At 43.6% G+C, this 21,451-nt stretch overlaps 1 protein-coding gene and 1 pseudogene across 1 annotated transcript in view; both read right to left on the bottom strand.

The window, feature by feature from the left end:
- The window catches only part of TRABD2B (TraB domain containing 2B), a 628,641-nt gene that overhangs the window by 28,985 nt on the left and 578,205 nt on the right, over positions 1-21,451 (bottom strand). The window contains exon 6 of the mRNA XM_078673472.1: positions 1,436-1,681. Coding sequence (XP_078529598.1) covers positions 1,436-1,681 — 246 coding nt within the window. The remainder of the gene's footprint in view (positions 1-1,435; positions 1,682-21,451) is intronic.
- Positions 20,518-20,987, bottom strand: LOC144807828 (protein BTG2 pseudogene; annotated as a pseudogene).

Here is a 21,451-nt window from a genome sequence, read left to right as displayed (position 1 = left end):
AGACTATTCTTTGTATTTCATGAAAAAAAGATCATTGGAAGTATATTGTTAGAACATATTTCAGGGGCCCATGAGGCAAGTTAGAGGTACTGTGGCCCAACCATGGGAGGTTGAGGCCTTTTACTCCTGACGTTCAAAGACCTGGTTTACTTATCCAGTCAAATACTTTCTTTTATGACAAAAGGAGTATTTATATATGACCACAAGTGAAATAGGGCATACACTAACAGTACACACAGCTCCCCGAGGTCAGGGCTCTAGTATTTAATTGGCAATCCCCTGAGTCCCATGTTCCTCTAACTAGCAATAGTGGTTATTCCCCATTCAGTATAGGTGACATTCAGGAGCCACTACAAATCTGGTAGTTCCACAACACAGGCCATGTTAATGATGAGAGATTCACATTTGGATATCAGCCACAGTGATATGTGTAATAAATGGTTAAGCCAGGGACTTGGCCCTATTCGTAATGATTCCCTTATCAGCCCCATCTCCTTCCTGCGATGTGTCCAGGCCCTTTTCCAGTGACCTCTTTCTGAAGTGTGCAGGACAACCTGGCTCTCCTTCCTCCAGTATGTGTCACACGCAGCTCACATCAATGGAGTAATTCACAATCTGTCTGGGGCCATGCCTCTACCTCCTAATGCCCCTCCAGTAATGCCCTGCCTCTCCTAAAATGGAAGCCAGTATCATCTGTGTGTTCACCATTCACAGGCACACAAACACTTAGCACATGCATATAATACATACACACTGCACAGCACTACATAGTAACTTAATGTAGGCCAAAAGTGAGATAAGCACACAGCAGCAGAACTTTATATGAGTTATCCTGTGGCACTCACTCCAGTCACACCACTCAGGCCTGTTCACTCCTATTTATCACTACACGTATGCTGCCACCACTGTGCTTGTGCTGCTTAAATCTTGGTAATAGGCAGTAGCCTTTCACCATTATGAGAGTGGCACTTTGTATGCCCCTCTGGGTCCAACAATACACAAATCCACTAAACAGGCCTATGTCATGGTGCAGATGCATGATCTGTGTTCGCCCATGACAACAAGGAACAACACCAGGGATCCGTACATTATTGCAGCTGTGGCACTCTGGGCATGGGTATATGTCTGTCGCCATGCTAGGGACTTTTCCAGCAGTTGTATTAGATGGAAAAGTTTTTAAAGCACCCTACATCAACCTGCATCATCTTTAGAAATTAAATTTTTCAAAACGTGACCAATTAATGCTGCCCTTGGTACCTAAATGAAAATAATATTTTGTTTCAAATGAAGTGTGGGTTGTTCATGGTCTGGATTTCATGATACACTATATATCATTAATACCTAATATCTGTGATTTAATCAAAGTCATGTTATGTTCTGTTAGAACCTTTACAGGAGCTTGTAGCATAAGACATAAATGTTGTAGGTAACCCACCTGTCCTCAATCCGGACCCACAGATCATTGAACTGCCTTTGGCGATGGTGCTTGTGGTCCTTTTTGTGCCATTTCTTTTGCCGTCCAAACTCTTCAAGCTGGCTTATGCTATCTGGGAGCAGGAGATGTGGTGGAAGGATGTCGTCATCATATTCAAAGGGTGCGGATGAAGAGGAAGGTGCTTCATCTGAATACTTCACTGTGGCAGACTTGTCTTCGGGTGTTGGATTCACGTCTGTCTTTGTCCTGAGAAGAATAACATTCACTTCTTAGAGGTCTGGTTATATAAGAATGTCCCAACAACCCTTCACAACAGCCTCCACTAATATACATTTCTGTAGTGTACTGGCCTGAAACATGTTGTCAACCAATTGACATACAATGTTATACTCAATGCCAGAGTAATACAACTTTCTGGAGGGGCTGGAATATGCCAATAAAGGGAGGACTAATCACCCTAAAAACGTGGTGGCAGGTCGCTGCTAGGTTAGGGCGGCTTCACTGTAAGGTTTCACATGCCTCGTTACTTGCACCTCTAAATGAAAGTAAATGCAAAAATATGTGTCAAAGGACTGTTGATCCATGCATATTCCATGGTGAAGAGCGACCCTCCCCATCACCTTGTAAACAAGCGTTAGCCCTTCACAGACACTTCTGCACATCTCCTGTTCACAATGTGCAAGATTGCAAAAAGTGTATGCCTACTGGGCATCAGATATAAAATAATTACAATGGTTCCATAAGATTCACAGTGTATTTGTCTGAAATAGGTACTATGCAATTTCATTCCAGATATCAACATATAGTGAGAAAAATCTCATCAGTATAGCAACATAATTTTAGTTTTGAACAAAACGGTGTATTTCTGTTGTCTGTTCGGCATGGCTTGTTGCTTACAAATAATAAATACATTCTCTCTGTTCATGAGCAGCAAAAGAGGCTCACTTTTCAGTTTATCAGTGTCAGCCTATTTGAAACGGGGTACATAGTGTAATTAAAATAAGAATTACTACAAACGTTTAACTTAGTTTTGAATTAGATATTTGAATCTTCTAGATATGTTAGTATTGTTTTAATAAAAATCCCACGTTAAGTCCAAAGGTTAAATTTACATATCATGTAATATTATAATAAGAAAAAAATACAACTGAAATGTATAAAATACATTTAAATTAATTAAATTATTCTAAACAAATTCAAGTATCTTAAACATTTTATGAGTTGAATTATATAAATAAATATATATGGATATATATGTAATTTTTTTAAATATATATATATATATATATATAAAGGCTCCAAGAACACCGAAACCGTGGGTCACTCTTGGTGTCGGGTGCCGTCTAAACGCGGCGGTGTACCGCGTTGTTAAATACAGGCTCCAAACTTTGTTCCCATACCCAGCCGGGTTGGGAAACTTCAGAAAACAGCACTCCCGGGCTCAAAAAGATGCAGCAGAAGTTTTTTATTATTTCTTAAGCAAGCGCGTTTCGGGACAGCGTCCCTTCATCAGTGGTTCAACTTTGTGTACTACGCAGCGCCATTTTTAAAAAAACCACAATTGGTCATTGAAATGAACAACGGACTCAACATGTTACTCAAAGCGGCAGCGCCATCTTGGAATGGTAAATACAATCACAAAATAGACAATAGCAAGCATTATTTACATATACTTTTCAGCTACCGTCTCGCTCTGTTGTTTTAAACATTTGACACTAATTAGGCCGTGTATCGGCCTTGACTCTCGCTGTCATTTCTTCTTGTATTTCTATGTTTACGGGGTGTTTTCCTGATTGGGCCAGGCTTGGAAACTGCTAAATTATTCGTCACAAATTGACGGGTATGGTTTTTATCCATGCCAGAAAAGGATAGATGCCTTGTAATCTTGCCGTGGATCGGCAATTGCAGCACAAACGGCTGCATTGTCAGTTGCACTGGTCTGGTCCCATTCATGACTCACCCCTCCTCCAACCAATTAAAATTCACACTTTTAAACAGACATTTACGAACCCACCACCCACAGCAACACCAATTATTTCATAATCCTGTACAATCTCAATTCATCACAGTTACTAGGTCATATATAGTTTCCTTTGTTGATCAATAACTCATCCTAGATGAGTTGCCATCTCTTCCCCCATGTTTAAGCCTCCAGGTGCCTTAGTTTCAAGATCAATGATGTAACGTGACTCAAGTCGTCTGAGAGTTAAAAGCCTGTTTCCACCTCTTGCATTTTCTGGGACGCAGTCCAAACAGAAAAATCTCAATAGATCCCTATTGCTGTTGTGTTTAATTGCAAAATGGCGGGCAACAGGATAGGAAAAATCCTTGTTCATGATGGCTCTCATGTGTTCTAATACTCTGAGTTTTACGGGATTGATCGTGCTGCCAACATACCTCAGTTGGCAGGGACACATGAGGCAATATACAGCGTGGTCTGTCAGACATGTCATAAACTTATTAATCTTCCTTCCATTATGACATCCTCTTACTTGATAGGAAAGTGTACGTTTGCTAAAGGCACAGGCTTTGCACTTTCCACATGGAAAGAAACCCTTTGCATCTCTTAATGTGCCCTTGGTATTTCGTACAGGTTCCAAATGGCTATGTACCATAACATCTTTTAAGGATCTGGCTTTTCTAAAAGTCAGCTGTGGGGTTAAAGGTATATCTGGCCCCACTATATGGTCAGTTTTTAGAATATGCCAGTGCTTAGTCATAATTGCTCTGAGTTTCGCAGAATCTGCCGAATAGGTAGTGACCATACGAAATTTCCCATCAGCAGTAGATCTTTTTTTCTTTGTAAACAAAGAGTTACGTGGCAATTCCTTGACACGGTTAAGAGTGTTAAGTAAAAGATTTAGTTTGTAACCTCTCTCAACAAATCTGTCTATACTGTCAGAGACCGCTAGGTTGAAGTCTTCCTCATGGGTACAATTCCTTTTTAATCTAAGGAATTCCCCATAGGGGATACTGTTGATCAATTTGCGGGGGTGGCTGCTGGTTGCAAACAGAACACTGTTGCCCGCAGTAGGCTTGCGGTAAAGGGAAGTTGAAATTTTTCCATCCTTCACGGTCACCTGCAAGTCCAAATAATTGACTCGAGTTTCACTAATGTCCCCAGAAAATTTGAGATTGCAGACATTTTGATTTAGCAATTCGACATAAATCTTGAGTTCATTGATAGACCCATTCCATATTAGGAACAGGTCATCAATGTACCTGTGCCATTTCACCACTTTGTTGGTCCATGAGGCCAATCATTTCCTCCATTGGTGGACTGACAGAAAACCTCTCCAAATTTTTGGACCATTATCTGTTCGAGTTCGTTCTGGGTTTGAAGTCTTATATACGAGATACGACGGACTTCATAGAAAAGATTGAAATTGTGACATGGCAATCTACCTATGTGATGGCAACGCTCGACATAACAAGCTTGTACACATGCATCGAGCATAGACAGGGACTTCAAGCCATAGATTATTTCCTGAGAAAAAAGTCATTAAAATATGCAATGCATAATGAAATGTTATTAGAACTGGTTAGCTTTTGCTTACACAATAACATTTTTCTTTTCCAGGAGACTCTATATAGGCAGCAGTCAGGTACTGCGATGGGTTCCTGCTTCGCCCCCAGCTACGCAAATGTATTCGTGGGCTGGTGGGAGGAGCAGGAAGCCTGGGGACCAGCTAATGCCACATGGACCAACAAAGTGGTGAAATGGTACAGGTACATTGATGACCTGTTCCTAATATGGAATGGGTCTATCAATGAACTCAAGATTTATGTCGATTTGCTAAATCAAAATGTCTGCAATCTCAAATTTTCTGGGGACATTAGTGAAACTCGAGTCAATTATTTGGACTTGCAGGTGACCGTGAAGGATGGAAAAATTTCAACTTCCCTTTACCGCAAGCCTACTGCGGGCAACAGTGTTCTGTTTGCAACCAGCAGCCACCCCCGCAAATTGATCAACAGTATCCCCTATGGGGAATTCCTTAGATTAAAAAGGAATTGTACCCATGAGGAAGACTTCAACCTAGCGGTCTCTGACAGTATAGACAGATTTGTTGAGAGAGGTTACAAACTAAATCTTTTACTTAACACTCTTAACCGTGTCAAGGAATTGCCACGTAACTCTTTGTTTACAAAGAAAAAAAGATCTACTGCTGATGGGAAATTTCGTATGGTCACTACCTATTCGGCAGATTCTGCGAAACTCAGAGCAATTATGACTAAGCACTGGCATATTCTAAAAACTGACCATATAGTGGGGCCAGATATACCTTTAACCCCACAGCTGACTTTTAGAAAAGCCAGATCCTTAAAAGATGTTATGGTACATAGCCATTTGGAACCTGTACGAAATACCAAGGGCACATTAAGAGATGCAAAGGGTTTCTTTCCATGTGGAAAGTGCAAAGCCTGTGCCTTTAGCAAACGTACACTTTCCTATCAAGTAAGAGGATGTCATAATGGAAGGAAGATTAATAAGTTTATGACATGTCTGACAGACCACGCTGTATATTGCCTCATGTGTCCCTGCCAACTGAGGTATGTTGGCAGCACGATCAATCCCGTAAAACTCAGAGTATTAGAACACATGAGAGCCATCATGAACAAGGATTTTTCCTATCCTGTTGCCCGCCATTTTGCAATTAAACACAACAGCAATAGGGATCTATTGAGATTTTTCTGTTTGGACTGCGTCCCAGAAAATGCAAGAGGTGGAAACAGGCTTTTAACTCTCAGATGACTTGAGTCACGTTACATCATTGATCTTGAAACTAAGGCACCTGGAGGCTTAAACATGGGGGAAGAGATGGCAACTCATCTAGGATGAGTTATTGATCAACAAAGGAAACTATATATGACCTAGTAACTGTGATGAATTGAGATTGTACAGGATTATGAAATAATTGGTGTTGCTGTGGGTGGTGGGTTCGTAAATGTCTGTTTAAAAGTGTGAATTTTAATTGGTTGGAGGAGGGGTGAGTCATGAATGGGACCAGACCAGTGCAACTGACAATGCAGCCGTTTGTGCTGCAATTGCCGATCCACGGCAAGATTACAAGGCATCTATCCTTTTCTGGCATGGATAAAAACCATACCCGTCAATTTGTGACGAATAATTTAGCAGTTTCCAAGCCTGGCCCAATCAGGAAAACACCCCGTAAACATAGAAATACAAGAAGAAATGACAGCGAGAGTCAAGGCCGATACACGGCCTAATTAGTGTCAAATGTTTAAAACAACAGCGCGAGACGGTAGCTGAAAAGTATATGTAAATAATGCTTGCTATTGTCTATTTTGTGATTGTATTTACCATTCCAAGATGGAATGGTAAATACCGAGGTGGTGTCTAGCAAGTTGCTGCACTGGTGTGGCCATCCTACAATACTGCTCCGAATAACGGCGTGGGGTACCCGAAGGGGGGGGGGAGGCGGCGTGAACGGGCCTTCCTAGGTGGAGGCTCGTCTGCTGTAGTGGGGCGCCCCTTTACCGTTTCAGTTGCCATTCAGCTGAGTTTTGGCCGCTCTTGATGCTACAGCGACAGGCGGCTGCAACAGGACTCTCAAAATGGCGGCCTGTTCTTTGGATTTGGGCCTGGTCCACTAAAATGGCCCTGGGACACCTTAGAACTCGGACGCTCGATTTTTTTTTCCTTTCCTCTACATGCAAAAAAAGGTAAATGCCCGGTACGTTATACGCTTCATCTGCCACGATGTACTCTCCAGAGGAACCGAAAAAATATATAGTTATGGTAACTATACCATGCATCGTCATATGGAGAGGTGGCACCAATTAATTATAGTGCTGCATAAAAGAGAGATTTGGAGGAGAACCCCCGAACTGCCAGTACATTCATCAAAGAAGTGGCACTGACAGCATCAGAGGCAAGGGAAACGGTCCCAAATATTTAGAAGAACTTTGCAAAGATTAAGATGACATGTTTAGATTGTGGCAAATTAATTTCATGTGGACAGATGAGTGTTACTCTATAAATACAGCATATGAACATCATCATAGTCGATGGTTGGTAGAGACATTTTGACTATATCCTGGACCTGCCCGTCCTCGCCCAAAATGGCCCCGGAATAAATGGGACTCGTAACTCCTTGTTGTGTACTGGTTGCAGAACCTTGAAATCACGAGATACGTATGCAATTTTGAAGCACATGGCGGGCGGGGACGAGAATTGATTGAGTATTTCGACATCCCTATTGATATTAAGTTCTGATGTGTTATTGATTACTGTACTATTGAAAGTTCGAATTAACGTCACGCATGGTACTTGCCCGCAAATGTATATCTAGATAATTTTATTGTAACTGGCCCTGTCGTATTTTAATTATAAAATGTACGTCCACCGATTCCGCAACTGTTAGACACCTTAGTTCTTGCAACCTAATGGCCCGCCCGTTACGTTCCTCTACAGTGTAAATGTCTACTCATCATATACGATTACAGTTTGCTCCGTGGCCGGCCCACGTGGTTATAGGCTCGTATTTGTATAATGAAATTTTCACAATAAAGGTTTTTAAAAGAAAACATGGTAGTAGTATATACATTGGTAAAGTTTTTAATAATAGTCACTGTTTTAGAATCATTAAAAAGCAAGTGAAATAAAGCAGACCAATCACATGAAGGGTAAAAGGTATAATACGCAGGAACGCAGTAAAGATAAATGGTCAAGGGTTGTTGTGTTTTCTACTCCTGCAACATAAAGTGATCGATAAGAATCTCATATTCAGGCGTATCGGCGACTAAGACAGCAGGTCGACCCTCTTTTGCTCAACGGCTCCGTCATGGGACGAAGAAACGCCCTTTTTCTCGAAAAAAGAATATATTTTACTTGCAGGACAGTTGTAAATTTTCCGGGAAAGTACATTAGCCTGGAACATTATAACATATATTTAAGAAAAAATAATGTTCGGAAGTAATAAAAAGCGTAATTTTTAGGTCATATGACCAAGCCTTTCATCATTAGAATAAGAAAAGTAAAATGAACCAATGAAAAGTTTTATTAACAAGTCACATGACCTGTTATGCTTACGTTACGCGCTGCGCGTCGCGCCCCGGATGACTTCCGGATGCGCTAACGCGGCGCGTCATATGACGCATTACGCGACAACGCAGGTCCAGAATATAGTCAAAATGTCTCCACCAACCAGCGGTCGGAACACAACCCCTTTCAGCAGGCTAAATAGTTCTGTTAAATGACAACAGAAGGGACAGGCAACAAGAACCATCAGTCAAAGAGGGGAGGGCTAGTTCTTCTCTACCGGGTTACATTGGGGCGCTACCGGAACTGATCGAATTGGTAGTCTACAGTGTTTCTGGATGTTTCAGACTGAAGCTGGCGTTAGCATGAGAGCACCACCATTTCGTAGCTCCGTCGTGGCCATTCCGCAAGCAATCATGGCAGCCGCTCTTTATCGTTATTTTGGGCGGGGTGGGTGGCGGAGCCGAGCTGTATTGCAGCCATCATGGTGTGGAGTTCAGTTCATCTCACTAGTTTCGTATTTGTCATGAGGGGTTGTTCTTAATGTTTCTATTTTAGCGAGGTCAAAAAGAGATCCCATTAGTGGCCTACTGATTTTGCTCGATTCCTTTTGTTTTTTTACACGATTTTTCGTTATCTGCAAAGACTAAACAGAGTATTGCGACTCTGTGTTTGTTTGTAAATAGAGAATGAACCAAAGAGAACCAATTCTAAAACAGTAAATGCTTGGATAACAATCAATCAAATGGAGAGAGAAGCAGGCACGACGTATTACAACGGGGGCAAAGGCCTGCGTTAACTACCTTTCACTATCTGCAAAGAGAGAGTACTCCTAATAGAAATGAGGGGGGGGGGCAGCATTCAAAGCAGATCAGTGTGCATAAGCACGAAAATGTTTTTACTTACCACGTACTTGACATTCGACAGCTTATGATATTTGCTATTAAAAAACCATTGAAATTCACTGAAAAAACCATAGGTTATAGACCATATATAGTTAGGAATTAGCATTTACAAAACCTTGAAAATTCACTGAAAAAACCATAGGTTATAGACCATATATAGTTAGGAATTAGCATTTACAAAACCTTGAAAATTCACTGAAAAAACCATAGGTTATAGACCATATATCGTTAGGAATTAGCATTTAAAAAACCTTATTTTACCCACACAAAACCATTGAAATTCCATATATAGTTAGTTGCACTAACTCTATATCGCGCACCCGCAATCCACTGCTGATGATGTCACATATTACATCATTCATGACATGGTCAGTGACATCACTGATGATATCACTGATGACATCTCAAATGACATCACTGATTGTTTACATTCAAAACTGTTGGTAGGTAGTTGGTTCCCGGTGGCCGTCGGTCCGTTCACGACAGACGGCCACCGGGAACCAACGGAGGAGGGATACTAAACTACGGCATACCGCCTATCGAGAAAACGTACCCGTTTTCTGAGGTTTTCTACTTGATGGATCCCCTCCCGGTCAATACCTGAAACACACCGCTATTCAGCGCTTTAACCCTGAAGTCTCTGACACACCCAAAAAAGGTGAAACAGAGCAGATAAAACGCGATCTTGCTTCTAACTCCACTGGATACTCCACTACTACCTACCAACAGTTTTGAATGTAAACAATCCTAGTGTCTCTCTCTAATTCACCCACGTGAAACATTACCATAATTTCCAGACTATTCTCAACCCACATCCAGGAGTTGAGTCTGAAGCCCTGAAGAGTCGTGTTGACTCAACGGCACACGACGAAACACGTGTCGGCATATTGTGATATTCCTCAAGTCTGGATACAATAAATCTTCACCCTGCTGGGACAAGAAACACACCAAAGAATCTGCTTCTATTTCATTATTGATACTTGTATATTGTAATCAATTGTGTAACACTCTATTGTAGTTGCGAGAGCACAGCTGTATAATTATCGTAGAGTCTCTGACTTGTTAGACGGTTAAGGGTGTTTTTCCGTCTGCTCTTAACGCACTACACAGCTACCAATTTCGAACTACACACATTAACGTAAGATTTGAGGCAGTGCGCCCCTGATATCTGAACTCTAAAAATACCCCCAAGCAGTATACAATCACCTCGGTGCCATCCGGATCTTGGCATCTCAGCGCCTTGTGGTGTCTTCTAGTCAGAAAATATTGTTGCGCTGCCTTTGGCCCCATTCGCACATCGGTCCGCTACTGACACCATCTCACAGGCCAACAGGGCGCCCCACGCCGACTTTTACCATTGTAGGATGGCCACACCAGTGCCACAACTTGCTAGACACCACCTCGGTGCCATCCGGATGTTGGCATCTCAGCGCCTTGTGGTGTCTTCTATTCCGAAAATATTGTTGCGCTGCCTTTGGCCCCATTCGCACATCGGTCCGCTACTGACGCCATCTCACAGGCCAACGGGGCGCCCCACGCCGACTTTCAACATTGTAGGATGGCCACACCAGTGCGGCAACTTACTAGACACCACCTCGGTGCCATCCGGATCTTGGCGCGTTGTGCTGCCTTCGGCCTATTCGCACATCGGTCCGCTACTGACGCGAACTCACAGGCCAACGGGGCGCCCCACGCCGACTTTCAGCATTGTAGGATGGCCACACCAGTGCTACAACTTGCTGGACACCACCTCGGTGCCATCCGGATCTTGGCGCGTTGTGTTGCCTTCGGCCTATTGGCACATCAGTCCGCTACTGACGCCGCCTCACGTGCCAAAACGGGGCGCCCCACGCCGACTTTCAACATTGTAGGATGGCCACACCAGTGCGGCAACTTACTAGACACCACCTCGGTGCCATCCGGATCTTGGCGCGTTGTGCTGCCTTCGGCCTATTCGCACATCTGTCCGCTACTGACGCGAACTCACAGGCCAACGGGGCGCCCCACGCCGACTTTCAGCATTGTAGGATGGCCACACCAGTGCTGCAACTTGCTGGACACCACCTCGGTGCCATCCGGATCTTGGCGCGTTGTGTTGCCTTCGGCCTATTCGCACATCGGTCCGCTACTGACGCCGCCTCACGTGCCAACGTATTTTCTCCGCATTTTATACCCTATGCCGCATAACAGGTCATGTGACTTGTTTATAAAACTTTTCATTGGTTCATTTTACTTTTGGTTTCCTAATGATGGAAGGCTTGATCATATGACCTAAAAATAACACTTTTCATTGGATGAAAACTTTTTTTTTTCCCAAACGATGAAAGCCCCACCTTGTTTCTGGATGTTTCAGACTGAAGCTGGCGTCAGCATGAAAGCACCACCATCTCGTGGCTCCGTCGTGGTCATTCCGCGAGCAATCATGGCAGCCGCTCCCCACCAGAAGCCTGCAGGAGTCGGGGGCCCCCAAAACTTTTGTTGAATCCTCAAGGCGGAGGGGACGCTTTCGAGAATGGGGTCCAAGACCTAGCAGACAGTCGTCCGATTTCCAAGGTGTCCCAGGGCCATTTCAGTGGACCAGGCCCAAAAAGAAAAGAGCCTGCCGCCATTTTGAGAGTCCTGTGGCAGCCGCCTATCGCTGCACCGCAAGAGTGGGCGCAACTCAGCTGAATTGCGGCTTTTGACACAGTGGACCAAAAGCGGACGGAATGGCAACTGAAACGGTAAAGGGGCGCCCCACTACAACAGACGAGACTCCACCTGGAGAGGCCTGTTCACGCCGCCTCCCCCCCCCCCCGGGGCGCCCCACGCCGTTATTCGGAGCAGCATTGTAGGATACCAAAACCAGTGCGGCAACTTACTGGACATCACCTTGGTGCCATCGTTCTGCTGCCTTGGAACTATTCGCACAACAGTTTGCTACTGATGACCCACCCCCCGCGACGCCCCACGCCGGATGCCGAAATCAGTGCGGCACCCAGGCAACATCACCTGGGTGCCGTCCAGAAATCTGGACGTTGTGCTGCGTTGGGACTATTCGCACAGCCGACCGCTACTTCGTTGTTTTTCCCTAAAAATGTTTATATGTTTTTACTGTTTTTGTTTTGTTGTATATATTTATAAGTTATTAAAGTTTTATAATCTTACTACTTTGTTGGAGTGCTATATATTTTTAATGTGACACATAATTGTAAAAACTTTGATGTACAAAGAGTCATCCCTGGAATCTTCCGCTTCAGGCTCGGTCCCCTCCCCAATCACAATACAGGATGGTTTTCAGATAGTAGGAACGCGTGTGCTGTGACGGATCTCATCGAGTGTGGGCCTTGATCTACTATAACTCCTTTGAAGAGGGGTGATTCTTTACAGCTGGGGCCATAAACTACATCTGCAGGGCTAGCTGATAGCCTAGGACCGGCCTGGACAATCGGACACAGAGGAAAAGGAGTGTCAGAGGGTGCGGTAGTGAATAGGGCGAAAGGGAGGTGTCGGGCGGGCACAGGGTGTGATTCTCAGGGAAGAACAGCGCAGATGGGGGGAGGTTTATTACCCATGCATAAGACAGAGAGCGGGGGTGACCAGTGCCTGGGGGAGATGCTTGCGAGGGTGGGGAGCCATGCTAAGGATCGACAGCGTGCAGAGAGTGGGTCTGGTCAAGTCATCTAAGATGGCTGCCGTGCACGACAAAAGTGTGGCATTTGAAAAAAGGCAAGATGGCGCAGACAATGTTTTTCAACACTTCCTGATTTCCTTCGAATCGAACGTTAACAGACGTTGGGGCATATTACCAAAGTTAAGCGATATTTATCCCTAACGATGCTTAGCAACGAATTTTTTACCGCTAAGCATCGTCAGAAATTATCGCAGATAAACCTTGCTATTATCAAGGTTTATCGCAAATGCCATAAAAAACGACCGCAATGCATTAATATCGCTGAAAACTCAGCGATATTCATGCATTACCGAGCTAATGCTCTTAGCCATGTTATCCACCTCCCATTGGATAACATGGCTAAGAACTGCTCAGGGCAGGTGGTAGCTTTTGGAGATATTCGCGCTTAGCGCGAATATCTCCAAAAGTTGGTAATAGGAGATAGCGATGTTAGCGACTGTTTCAAGTCGCTAACATCTTGGCATGCCCACTTTGCATGTCATTAGTGATAAATATCACTGACATGCAAAGTGGGGCCCAAGATGGTCGCTATCTCCTACTAGCGGTCGCTAACTGGTGTTAGCAACAGCTAGGTAATAGGGAGATAATTTTATCTCCGCGAAGCGGAGCGCTGTTACAGATATATATCTTTTTTTGAACGTTAATTTCTCAAAATCCACTGAAGCACATATATTGAGACCTAGCAAAGGCACATCGAGCTACCAGTCCCTACAATTTTGCCAAGTTTCGTGCAAATCCATTCAGCCGTTCGATTATTATTATTATTATTTTTTTTGCCCCGCGGGGCCCTTTTAAAACCTCCACATCAAACCTAGGGGGTCAGGGAGGATCTACTATGCCCCCTTATGGTCATTTGCCCCTTCGCTTTGGCCTCGTCTTGTCTCTCGATCCTACCGAGAGACAAGATGGCGGCCGCTACGGTCTGTTTGGAATGTTTACAGACGCCGGAGAACCAATCAGCTTCGCAAAGCTCCGTTACGCGAAAAGTACGCGAAGCGGAGCGCTGTTACAGATATATATCTTTTTTTGAACGTTAATTTCTCAAAATCCACTAGAGCACATATATTGAGACCTAGCAAAGGCACATCGGGCTACCAGTCCCTACAATTTTGCCAAGTTTCGTGCAAATCCATTCAGCCGTTCGATTATTATTATTATTTTTTTTTTTGCCCGTCGGGGCCCTTGTAAAACCTCCACATCAAACCTAGAGGGTCAGGGAGGATCTACTATGCCCCCTTATGGTCATTTGCCCCTTCGCTTTGGCCTCCTCTTGTCTCTCGATCCTACCGAGAGACAAGATGGCGGCCGCTACGGACTGTTTGGAATGTTTACAGACGCCGGAGAACCAATCAGCTTCGCTTCACAAAGCTCCGTAACGCGTAAAGTCCGCGAACCGGAGCGCTGCCTGGTCCGCTGTTACAGATATATATCTTTTTTTGAACGTTAATTTCTCAAAATCCACTGGAGCACATATATTGAGACCTAGCAAAGGCACATCGGGCTACCAGTCCCTACAATTTTGCCAAGTTTCGTGCAAATCCATTCAGCCGTTCGGGCTAAAAGTGAGGCCAACCGCCCTATGGAAAACTCAATGTTAAAAACACGTTTTGGGACCCCCCTTTTTTCTCGGCCCCCCCTTGACGAACCCCCCCCCAAATTTTCAGGGGCTGCTCAGAAACAAAATGTTCCATTTTCCTGAAAATTTCAGCCAATTCCGTCCACAAACGCCAAAGTTATTAGACATAGAATTTTCAAAAATCCCATAGAGAAAAAATCCTAACTATATATACCTACTGGCGACCGCCAGTAGGTAATATATATATATATATATACTGCAAGGCTCGCCTTCAACAAGACGAAAAGACGAGGAAGACCCAAATTTGGTGCAAGTTTTTAAATATTTATTTCTGTGCTTGCCATATCGTCACGACACGTTTCGGCAGATCCCTGCCTTGATCACATGATTCATATATATATATTCACTGAACCTAAAACAAACCGGGAGAAATTCACTGAAAGAAAATGGCAAAGGGATGTCATAGTATCAAAGTTAGATGAACATTTAGACATACTGATACCCCCACAGAGAAGATAGGTGAAGTAGAGGGGGGGATTTCCACTTAACGGTTTGTGAATTGCATTTTGTAGTAAGAATGTAGTTCTGCTGTAGTACTAGCTTACCAAATGCAAAAAATCTTGGGCACATAGTGGGCAAAGCAATGCATCACATAACCATAGGAGCCAAACATCAGTCCACCAGAAAATACGGACACAGCACTGTTTCCATCTCTGCACACTACAGAATTAATTAGTATTAAAGAAAATCTGTCTTAATTGAATTTGTATCCATAAAATAGTGTCACACAGCTAAAAGTTGGGAAGTAAGAAAATTGGAAAATACACAATGCTCAAAAAAATATAAAAAACAATTGGAGAATTCACTGGTGACTTTTTATAGTGCTTCATATTTGATTAGAAGATCAGGTTTCAGACTTCATATATTCAACTGCTGGCATTTATAAAAAGAGGGGGAAACAATGGAAGAGGGAGCGGCCAAAAATATAATGATCCAAGTAGGAGCTTGCAATATGTGGTCATTTGCAATCTGTGCAGTGGCCTTTGAAATTCCCACCAACCACTGAGTAGCTGCCCCTCTGTGAGAGTGGAAATACGATATGGAATGAAAATCTCTGTTTTTATGGTTGGAGTGTTCCTAAAAATAATTTGATGTTCTTCTATGTCAGTGCACAATGTAATCAGAAGATTTAGAAAGTTAGAAAGTACACTGAGCGACCGAAATTAGTAAAAGGCTGACATGATTTCGATACCACTTTATGAAGTGTAGTGGACAGAAAGTGTTTGCGGTTCTGCCATAAAATATTTTTTGTAAAGTTAGAGGCAACCATTGAATTGTAAAGTAAATTACACCACTATAACAAATCAGCATTAGATAGTATTTAAAGGCAAATGTATGTTGATGTACTCGTTGAGTACATTTTTCTTTTTTAATTTCCACTTTGCCCAGTAAACAATAAGTCGTCAGAAGATATTGATAATTAGCAGCACGTTTTGCTGCGTAGCAAGTACTCCCACGCAATTGACAGTTTCATTATGTACAGTAACATTTACGGCAGAATCACATGACCACAAGGAGGTGTTCTTATCTCCACATGCACAGTAATAGACTAGCCTAGTGTCTATATGCAAATTGACATCAATTTATAGGTTCAAATTACTATGTGAGAGATGTATGAACACTACAATAGTTACTCACATGCACCATAATTAAAGATTCCTCATCCCCATTAACATTAATTGACCAATAACAGATAGAGCCAGTATCCATGTGAGAAGTAACAAGGTGATGCTAGTGCTACATACTAACTGATTTTTCTGGGCTCCACATGCTCAGTAACAACTATTGCCTGGTTGGCCTGTCCTAAAGCACCTAAAGTCGGGGTCATGTCAGTCAGGCTCAAACAAGGTACTAGCTGATCTGTTAGCAGACAGAGGCTCTTATTATGAGTTGCCCAATAAATACCAATATAATTGGTGCCTCCTAATAATTATGAGTTTTGCATTTATTTCTCACTCTTAATATAATAGAACATCCATCCTCTGTTAAATTTCGATAGGTTAAGCTTGCCGGAAGGTATAGGGAGAAAAATGCCAAGTAATTACCAGGACATGATCATTTTGGTGCAGTAAAATTCACTGTTATGCTGCATTTTAAGGGGAAAACTAGTAATAGGTGCTACTTATCACACCCAATAAATAATGTACTGCATGATATTTATACTTATCAAGTGCTATAAGTATCACACCTATCCTCGGGCCACTCATGATAAATGGCAGACAGTTCAGATACCCCACTGTGGCTCTGATTATCAGTATAGGTGGTATTTATCATACATAATAAATAATGATGCCGAAGGGTATGTTATTTCTCAAGTGTGATAAATACCATCTATTACGAGTTGTTGGGGAATAACGTAGATGTTGGTGTTTTTACGCAGCAAAATCTGCATAATACGGAAAATACAGTGTGGGTTTCACACGTTAAATTTCGGCACCTTTGACCAGCTTAAATTTAAGAAAGGCTGAGTTATTTAATGCCGACGATAATTAATGGATGCTTCAAATACCTAACAACTCGTAATTCCAACCCATGCATAAACTGGGCATGGGTCAGAATTTACCGCTCAACTCATAATCAGGGCCTATATGTGTTAGTGGAATTTTTGCTTTGCATACTCTCTCTGCTCTATATACCTCCAGGTAGGGAAACGATCTGACAAGGCAGTGAAGTGAGGAGCATTGTTGCTTGGGTCCATAGATCAGAGGCAAACGTAAGTGTTTTCTTCTTACAGTGCAAAAGGCAGAGGACCGTCCTGGGACCTTTTCTCACCGTCAGCAGTAAATAAAAGGCTCGACATAGCCCAAGGCTTGTCCATCCAGCCTAAAGTCCTGGTTTATTGATAGAGATCCATTCCATATAGCCCAAGGCTAGTTCATCCAGTCAACAGTCCTTGTTTAGTGGTAGAGATCCAAACATATTTAATTTGGAGATATTAGCAGAAATTACCATCAATAGCCTTGCTGTAGAGTACCATATTCAAGTCCACATGAACAAAAACAGAGACCAATTACTCTAAGCAAAGTTAAAGTAGTGGCCTAAGCACTAAACTAGGCATAAGGCCTTCTTATATGGAGCCTCACTGTATTCTGCTATTTCTCTACAGGGGTGTGGAATTTTCAAAATAATCTACTTGTCCAAAGGACAAAATGCCACTGTGATCTACATGTCCTGTAAAATCAACTTGTCCCACCCACTCCCGTCCGTCCATACATCAAACATAGGGGCTGACAGAGAAACGTAATATATTTTTGTTTTATTAAAATTAGTAAACCATTAAATGCTTTGCAATAATAATGCGAAGAAAAACTTGACAAGCAATATTATCCCATTTATCCAAACATATAGAAATTGTATAGTTGGCTTGCCTATAGACAGACAGAAGCACCATGCCCTGCCAAGGATCTAGAACCTCACTAAAGTATGTATTTGTCTGTAGAAGGAGAAAACCGAACCCTCATGATCGATTTGCCCACGCCATCAGTCTTGACATTCTTGAAGAATGGACGATGTACCGCACCAATGATAGTGCCATAAGTGAACCAAGAGGCACGGCAGATGTGAACACTGTATGTGACAAGAATATAGAGCAACATTGTGGTCTATAATAATTAAAAAACGGGTTTTTGTACAGCTTGTATTCTGAATGCATGCATTTGAACATGCTTCTCTTGATTATGAAGAAAAAGTTAGTTTTGGTGAAATAAATATTTGCCTAAGATCACACAATTTAAGCATGGAAGCAAATTTTTAACTAGCCAGGTTCTCTTTCACAAACTATGAGTATTTAAATGGAGGCCCCCCGGTTTCACACAAGCCCAGTCAGTGATCTAGTTGTGTTCATTGGCAGAGCTCTGCATATTTGTATAAACTAGCACATACCAACTGAACAAACCACCAGATTGTTGTGCTGCTGCCAAGTGAAATCAGCATTTTCTCTTCTTCTTTAATAGCACCCTTCATATCTTCCTCACCACCATTTCACTAATCAAGTCATTTTAAGACTTGACTAGTTTACTGGACGGGGATACGTCATTCTGATGAATAAAGCAGTTTTAATGATTATTTTTATTCAGACACAGGTCAAAGATGTCTGAACCATGAGAATGCATTAAGGCAGCAAGTCAGGTCCCGGCTAGAGTGAGAAGTTGCAAACAGGTAGCAGTGAGTTCCTGCTCCACTATGTAGTTCTGCTCTACCCTTAGAAGCTAACTTGGGCCCGCTAACATTTCAGTTATTTGGGGCACACAAACACTTCACTACACTTCAAAAACTGTAGAATTCATTGCTCTTTATTTTGAGGCTGACATGCTGAGTGGGGCTCAGTAGCAGCCCTCGCTCCCTCTTCCAGCTGACCGAGCGGGGGAGGGTGGGGTTTCACCACACCACTGAGTTACAGATAAGAAGGTGAGAAAAAACTGCTTCAACCTTTTGAAATGCAAAGAGTCATTGCGCTGCCTGTTCTCGCCCGGGTCAAGTTTCCCCTTTTCTGCTGCTGTGTGCAGATATCGTGGAAATACCCGTGGGCGGTGAGGCTTGCAGAAATGTCCCTCATGCAGACCCCTGTGTGGTTGTCTCACCTTGGGGCACAATAAAGGAGGGAAAGAATGTCTTGCAGTTGCTTCTCAAGGCATCCATGCTCCGAGCAGATGGACTGCCCACAGCCACTTCCACTGTAGGTAGTGCGCACGCACTTTAAAGTGGCGTTTGGTGCTAAAATAAAAAATGCAGGACATTCTTTTTCACCCTATTTAACAATGGGAATTTTAATATGGCCTGAATACGCTTGCATAAGACCTTGAGTGCTAATAAAAGAATGGCATTGCGGTTTTATATAGCGCTAACTCGACCTGAAGGTATTGGAGCGCTTTACATGAGCGCCAGTTACATTTACACATGGACTGTCACATTCATTTATTTCTAAAGTAGCACTATTAAATTGGCGCAGCTGCACAGAAATTCAAATGTGTTATGCATAGGGAACATTTAGGTTGTTGATTCCCAAAATGCGCCTTCTAATCCAAGCTCACGTCCCCACTTTACCAACCTGGTGTAATCTGGACAACCGCTTTACCTATTAATTATCCAGTGAGTGTGTCCTTTTACACTTAGCAATTAAGCAAGCCTGGCAGCTCAAGAAAGAAACTGTAGCGCCGTGGCAGCTTAAAAGAAATGCGTACAACAGGCTTAATTATACTCACTAAAATACTCGGCACTGGCCAATTGAGCAGTTTCTCACACAAATGGGAAATATATCGCCCATTTGTGAGGGGAATTGCCCAATATGGCAATTCTGTGTCACACATCTGCTGTGAAAGGGAGTTCTAATCAGGCTCCATCAGCAGCGGTTGGTGGCCTCTGTTGGTACTTCGAGTGTGGAATTAACTGAATTCTGGGGCTCCCGGAGCTAGGGCACTTACGCCGAACACCATGGGCAACAGAGACAATCGTTGTCAACCGCACAAATTGGGGGAGGGGCAGGGGCACAGTGAAGTTGAAATGCAAGGCCGAAAGTGCTATACATTAATATTCAAAACCCTACAAACAGAGGCAGAGTAGTACTGCGAGGATTTGTTAAAAGGTCACAAGCCATAGTAAACAGGCAGAGACGGGGCCCCAATAATAGGGACTCAGTGGGTTCTTGGTCAGGCCAGGCTCGTCTTTGAAGTGCAATATCCACCCTACTACCTCGCCCCTTCCCTTACATTAACCAAACGCATCAGGTTAATTTAGCTCCAGGCTAGACACACTCCTCCCCCGCCCCCGCTTGCTTTTGGGTGTAGCTCTATTCCAGTGACTTGCTCTTTAGAATATAGGTGACGGCCCCACCTCACCCCTGGCGTGCACACAACCATGGAGGTGTTAGCTGCCTGCAGTCACCATGTAGTTTTTGGACAGGCTCGTGCGCCCCATCAACATCTTCTTACAAGTCGGTAACAGGAAGGTAGGTGGAAGAGGGGGCTGGGGGAACAGGGGGGTAGGGCTACCGCCTCTAAGGTAACAGATGGAACCGTCCTACCCGGACCGATAAGACAGGGGCAGCAGCGTGAAGAGCTGTTGGCTGATAAGGCCGATCATACTCCCCACATTACCGTGTTTGATGCAAATGCAGCGGTATCTGGATCCTTTGGCGGGCTTCTCTGGAAGTGGAAAACAGTTATGTTTATAGTGGTCTGCTAGCGCCTCGGCCACAGCCCCTCCAAAACCCTGCAGTCGGCTCTCGCTCACTCAACCCCGAAGCAACGAGCATAGGAAGCCGGCGCCAGCAGTGATCTCCGGGGGCCCATGGCACAGGAGGACTGGGTAGAGGCGGCGGCAGGGTCCTGCGGCATAACGACGCCTCCTGTAAACAAGTGGGGGCAGAATGTTATCTGTTTGCGGATCCCTTGGATTGTTAGGGCGCTTGATAGTGCCACAGTGTGTGGAGTAAGTTGAAGTTAGCGTGGCTGTGGTAAACGGACAGTGACTTCTCTTGGACAGTGGGATACGGCCTCCCAGCTAATTAGTCCTGCAGTTTGTTTCCAATACTTCGTTGTCTCCTGCCCGATCGATCAGCAGTCTCTCCCAGGCCCACAGGTCCGTGGTCTGGGCGAGTTACCTCTTTTTTCGGATCCCCTGATACTGCGGCGCCGCTTTACTGGGCCCTCTGCTTCAGCGCCCCCACGTTTTATATTATCTAACACTCCAATAAGCAGAGATGAGAGCCCGCGCTTTCTGGAACCACAAGGTTACACGCGGTTTCTCACAGCAGGCGCACCAGTTCTATTTAAAAGGGTTATATTTTGCTCAGATCACT

This window comes from Lissotriton helveticus, chromosome 1_2, assembly GCF_964261635.1.
Source record: "Lissotriton helveticus chromosome 1_2, aLisHel1.1, whole genome shotgun sequence".
Classification (NCBI taxonomy): domain Eukaryota; kingdom Metazoa; phylum Chordata; class Amphibia; order Caudata; family Salamandridae; genus Lissotriton; species Lissotriton helveticus.
The sequence above is the reverse complement of the archived record's forward strand: the minus strand, read 5'-3'. Positions and strand labels throughout refer to the sequence as shown.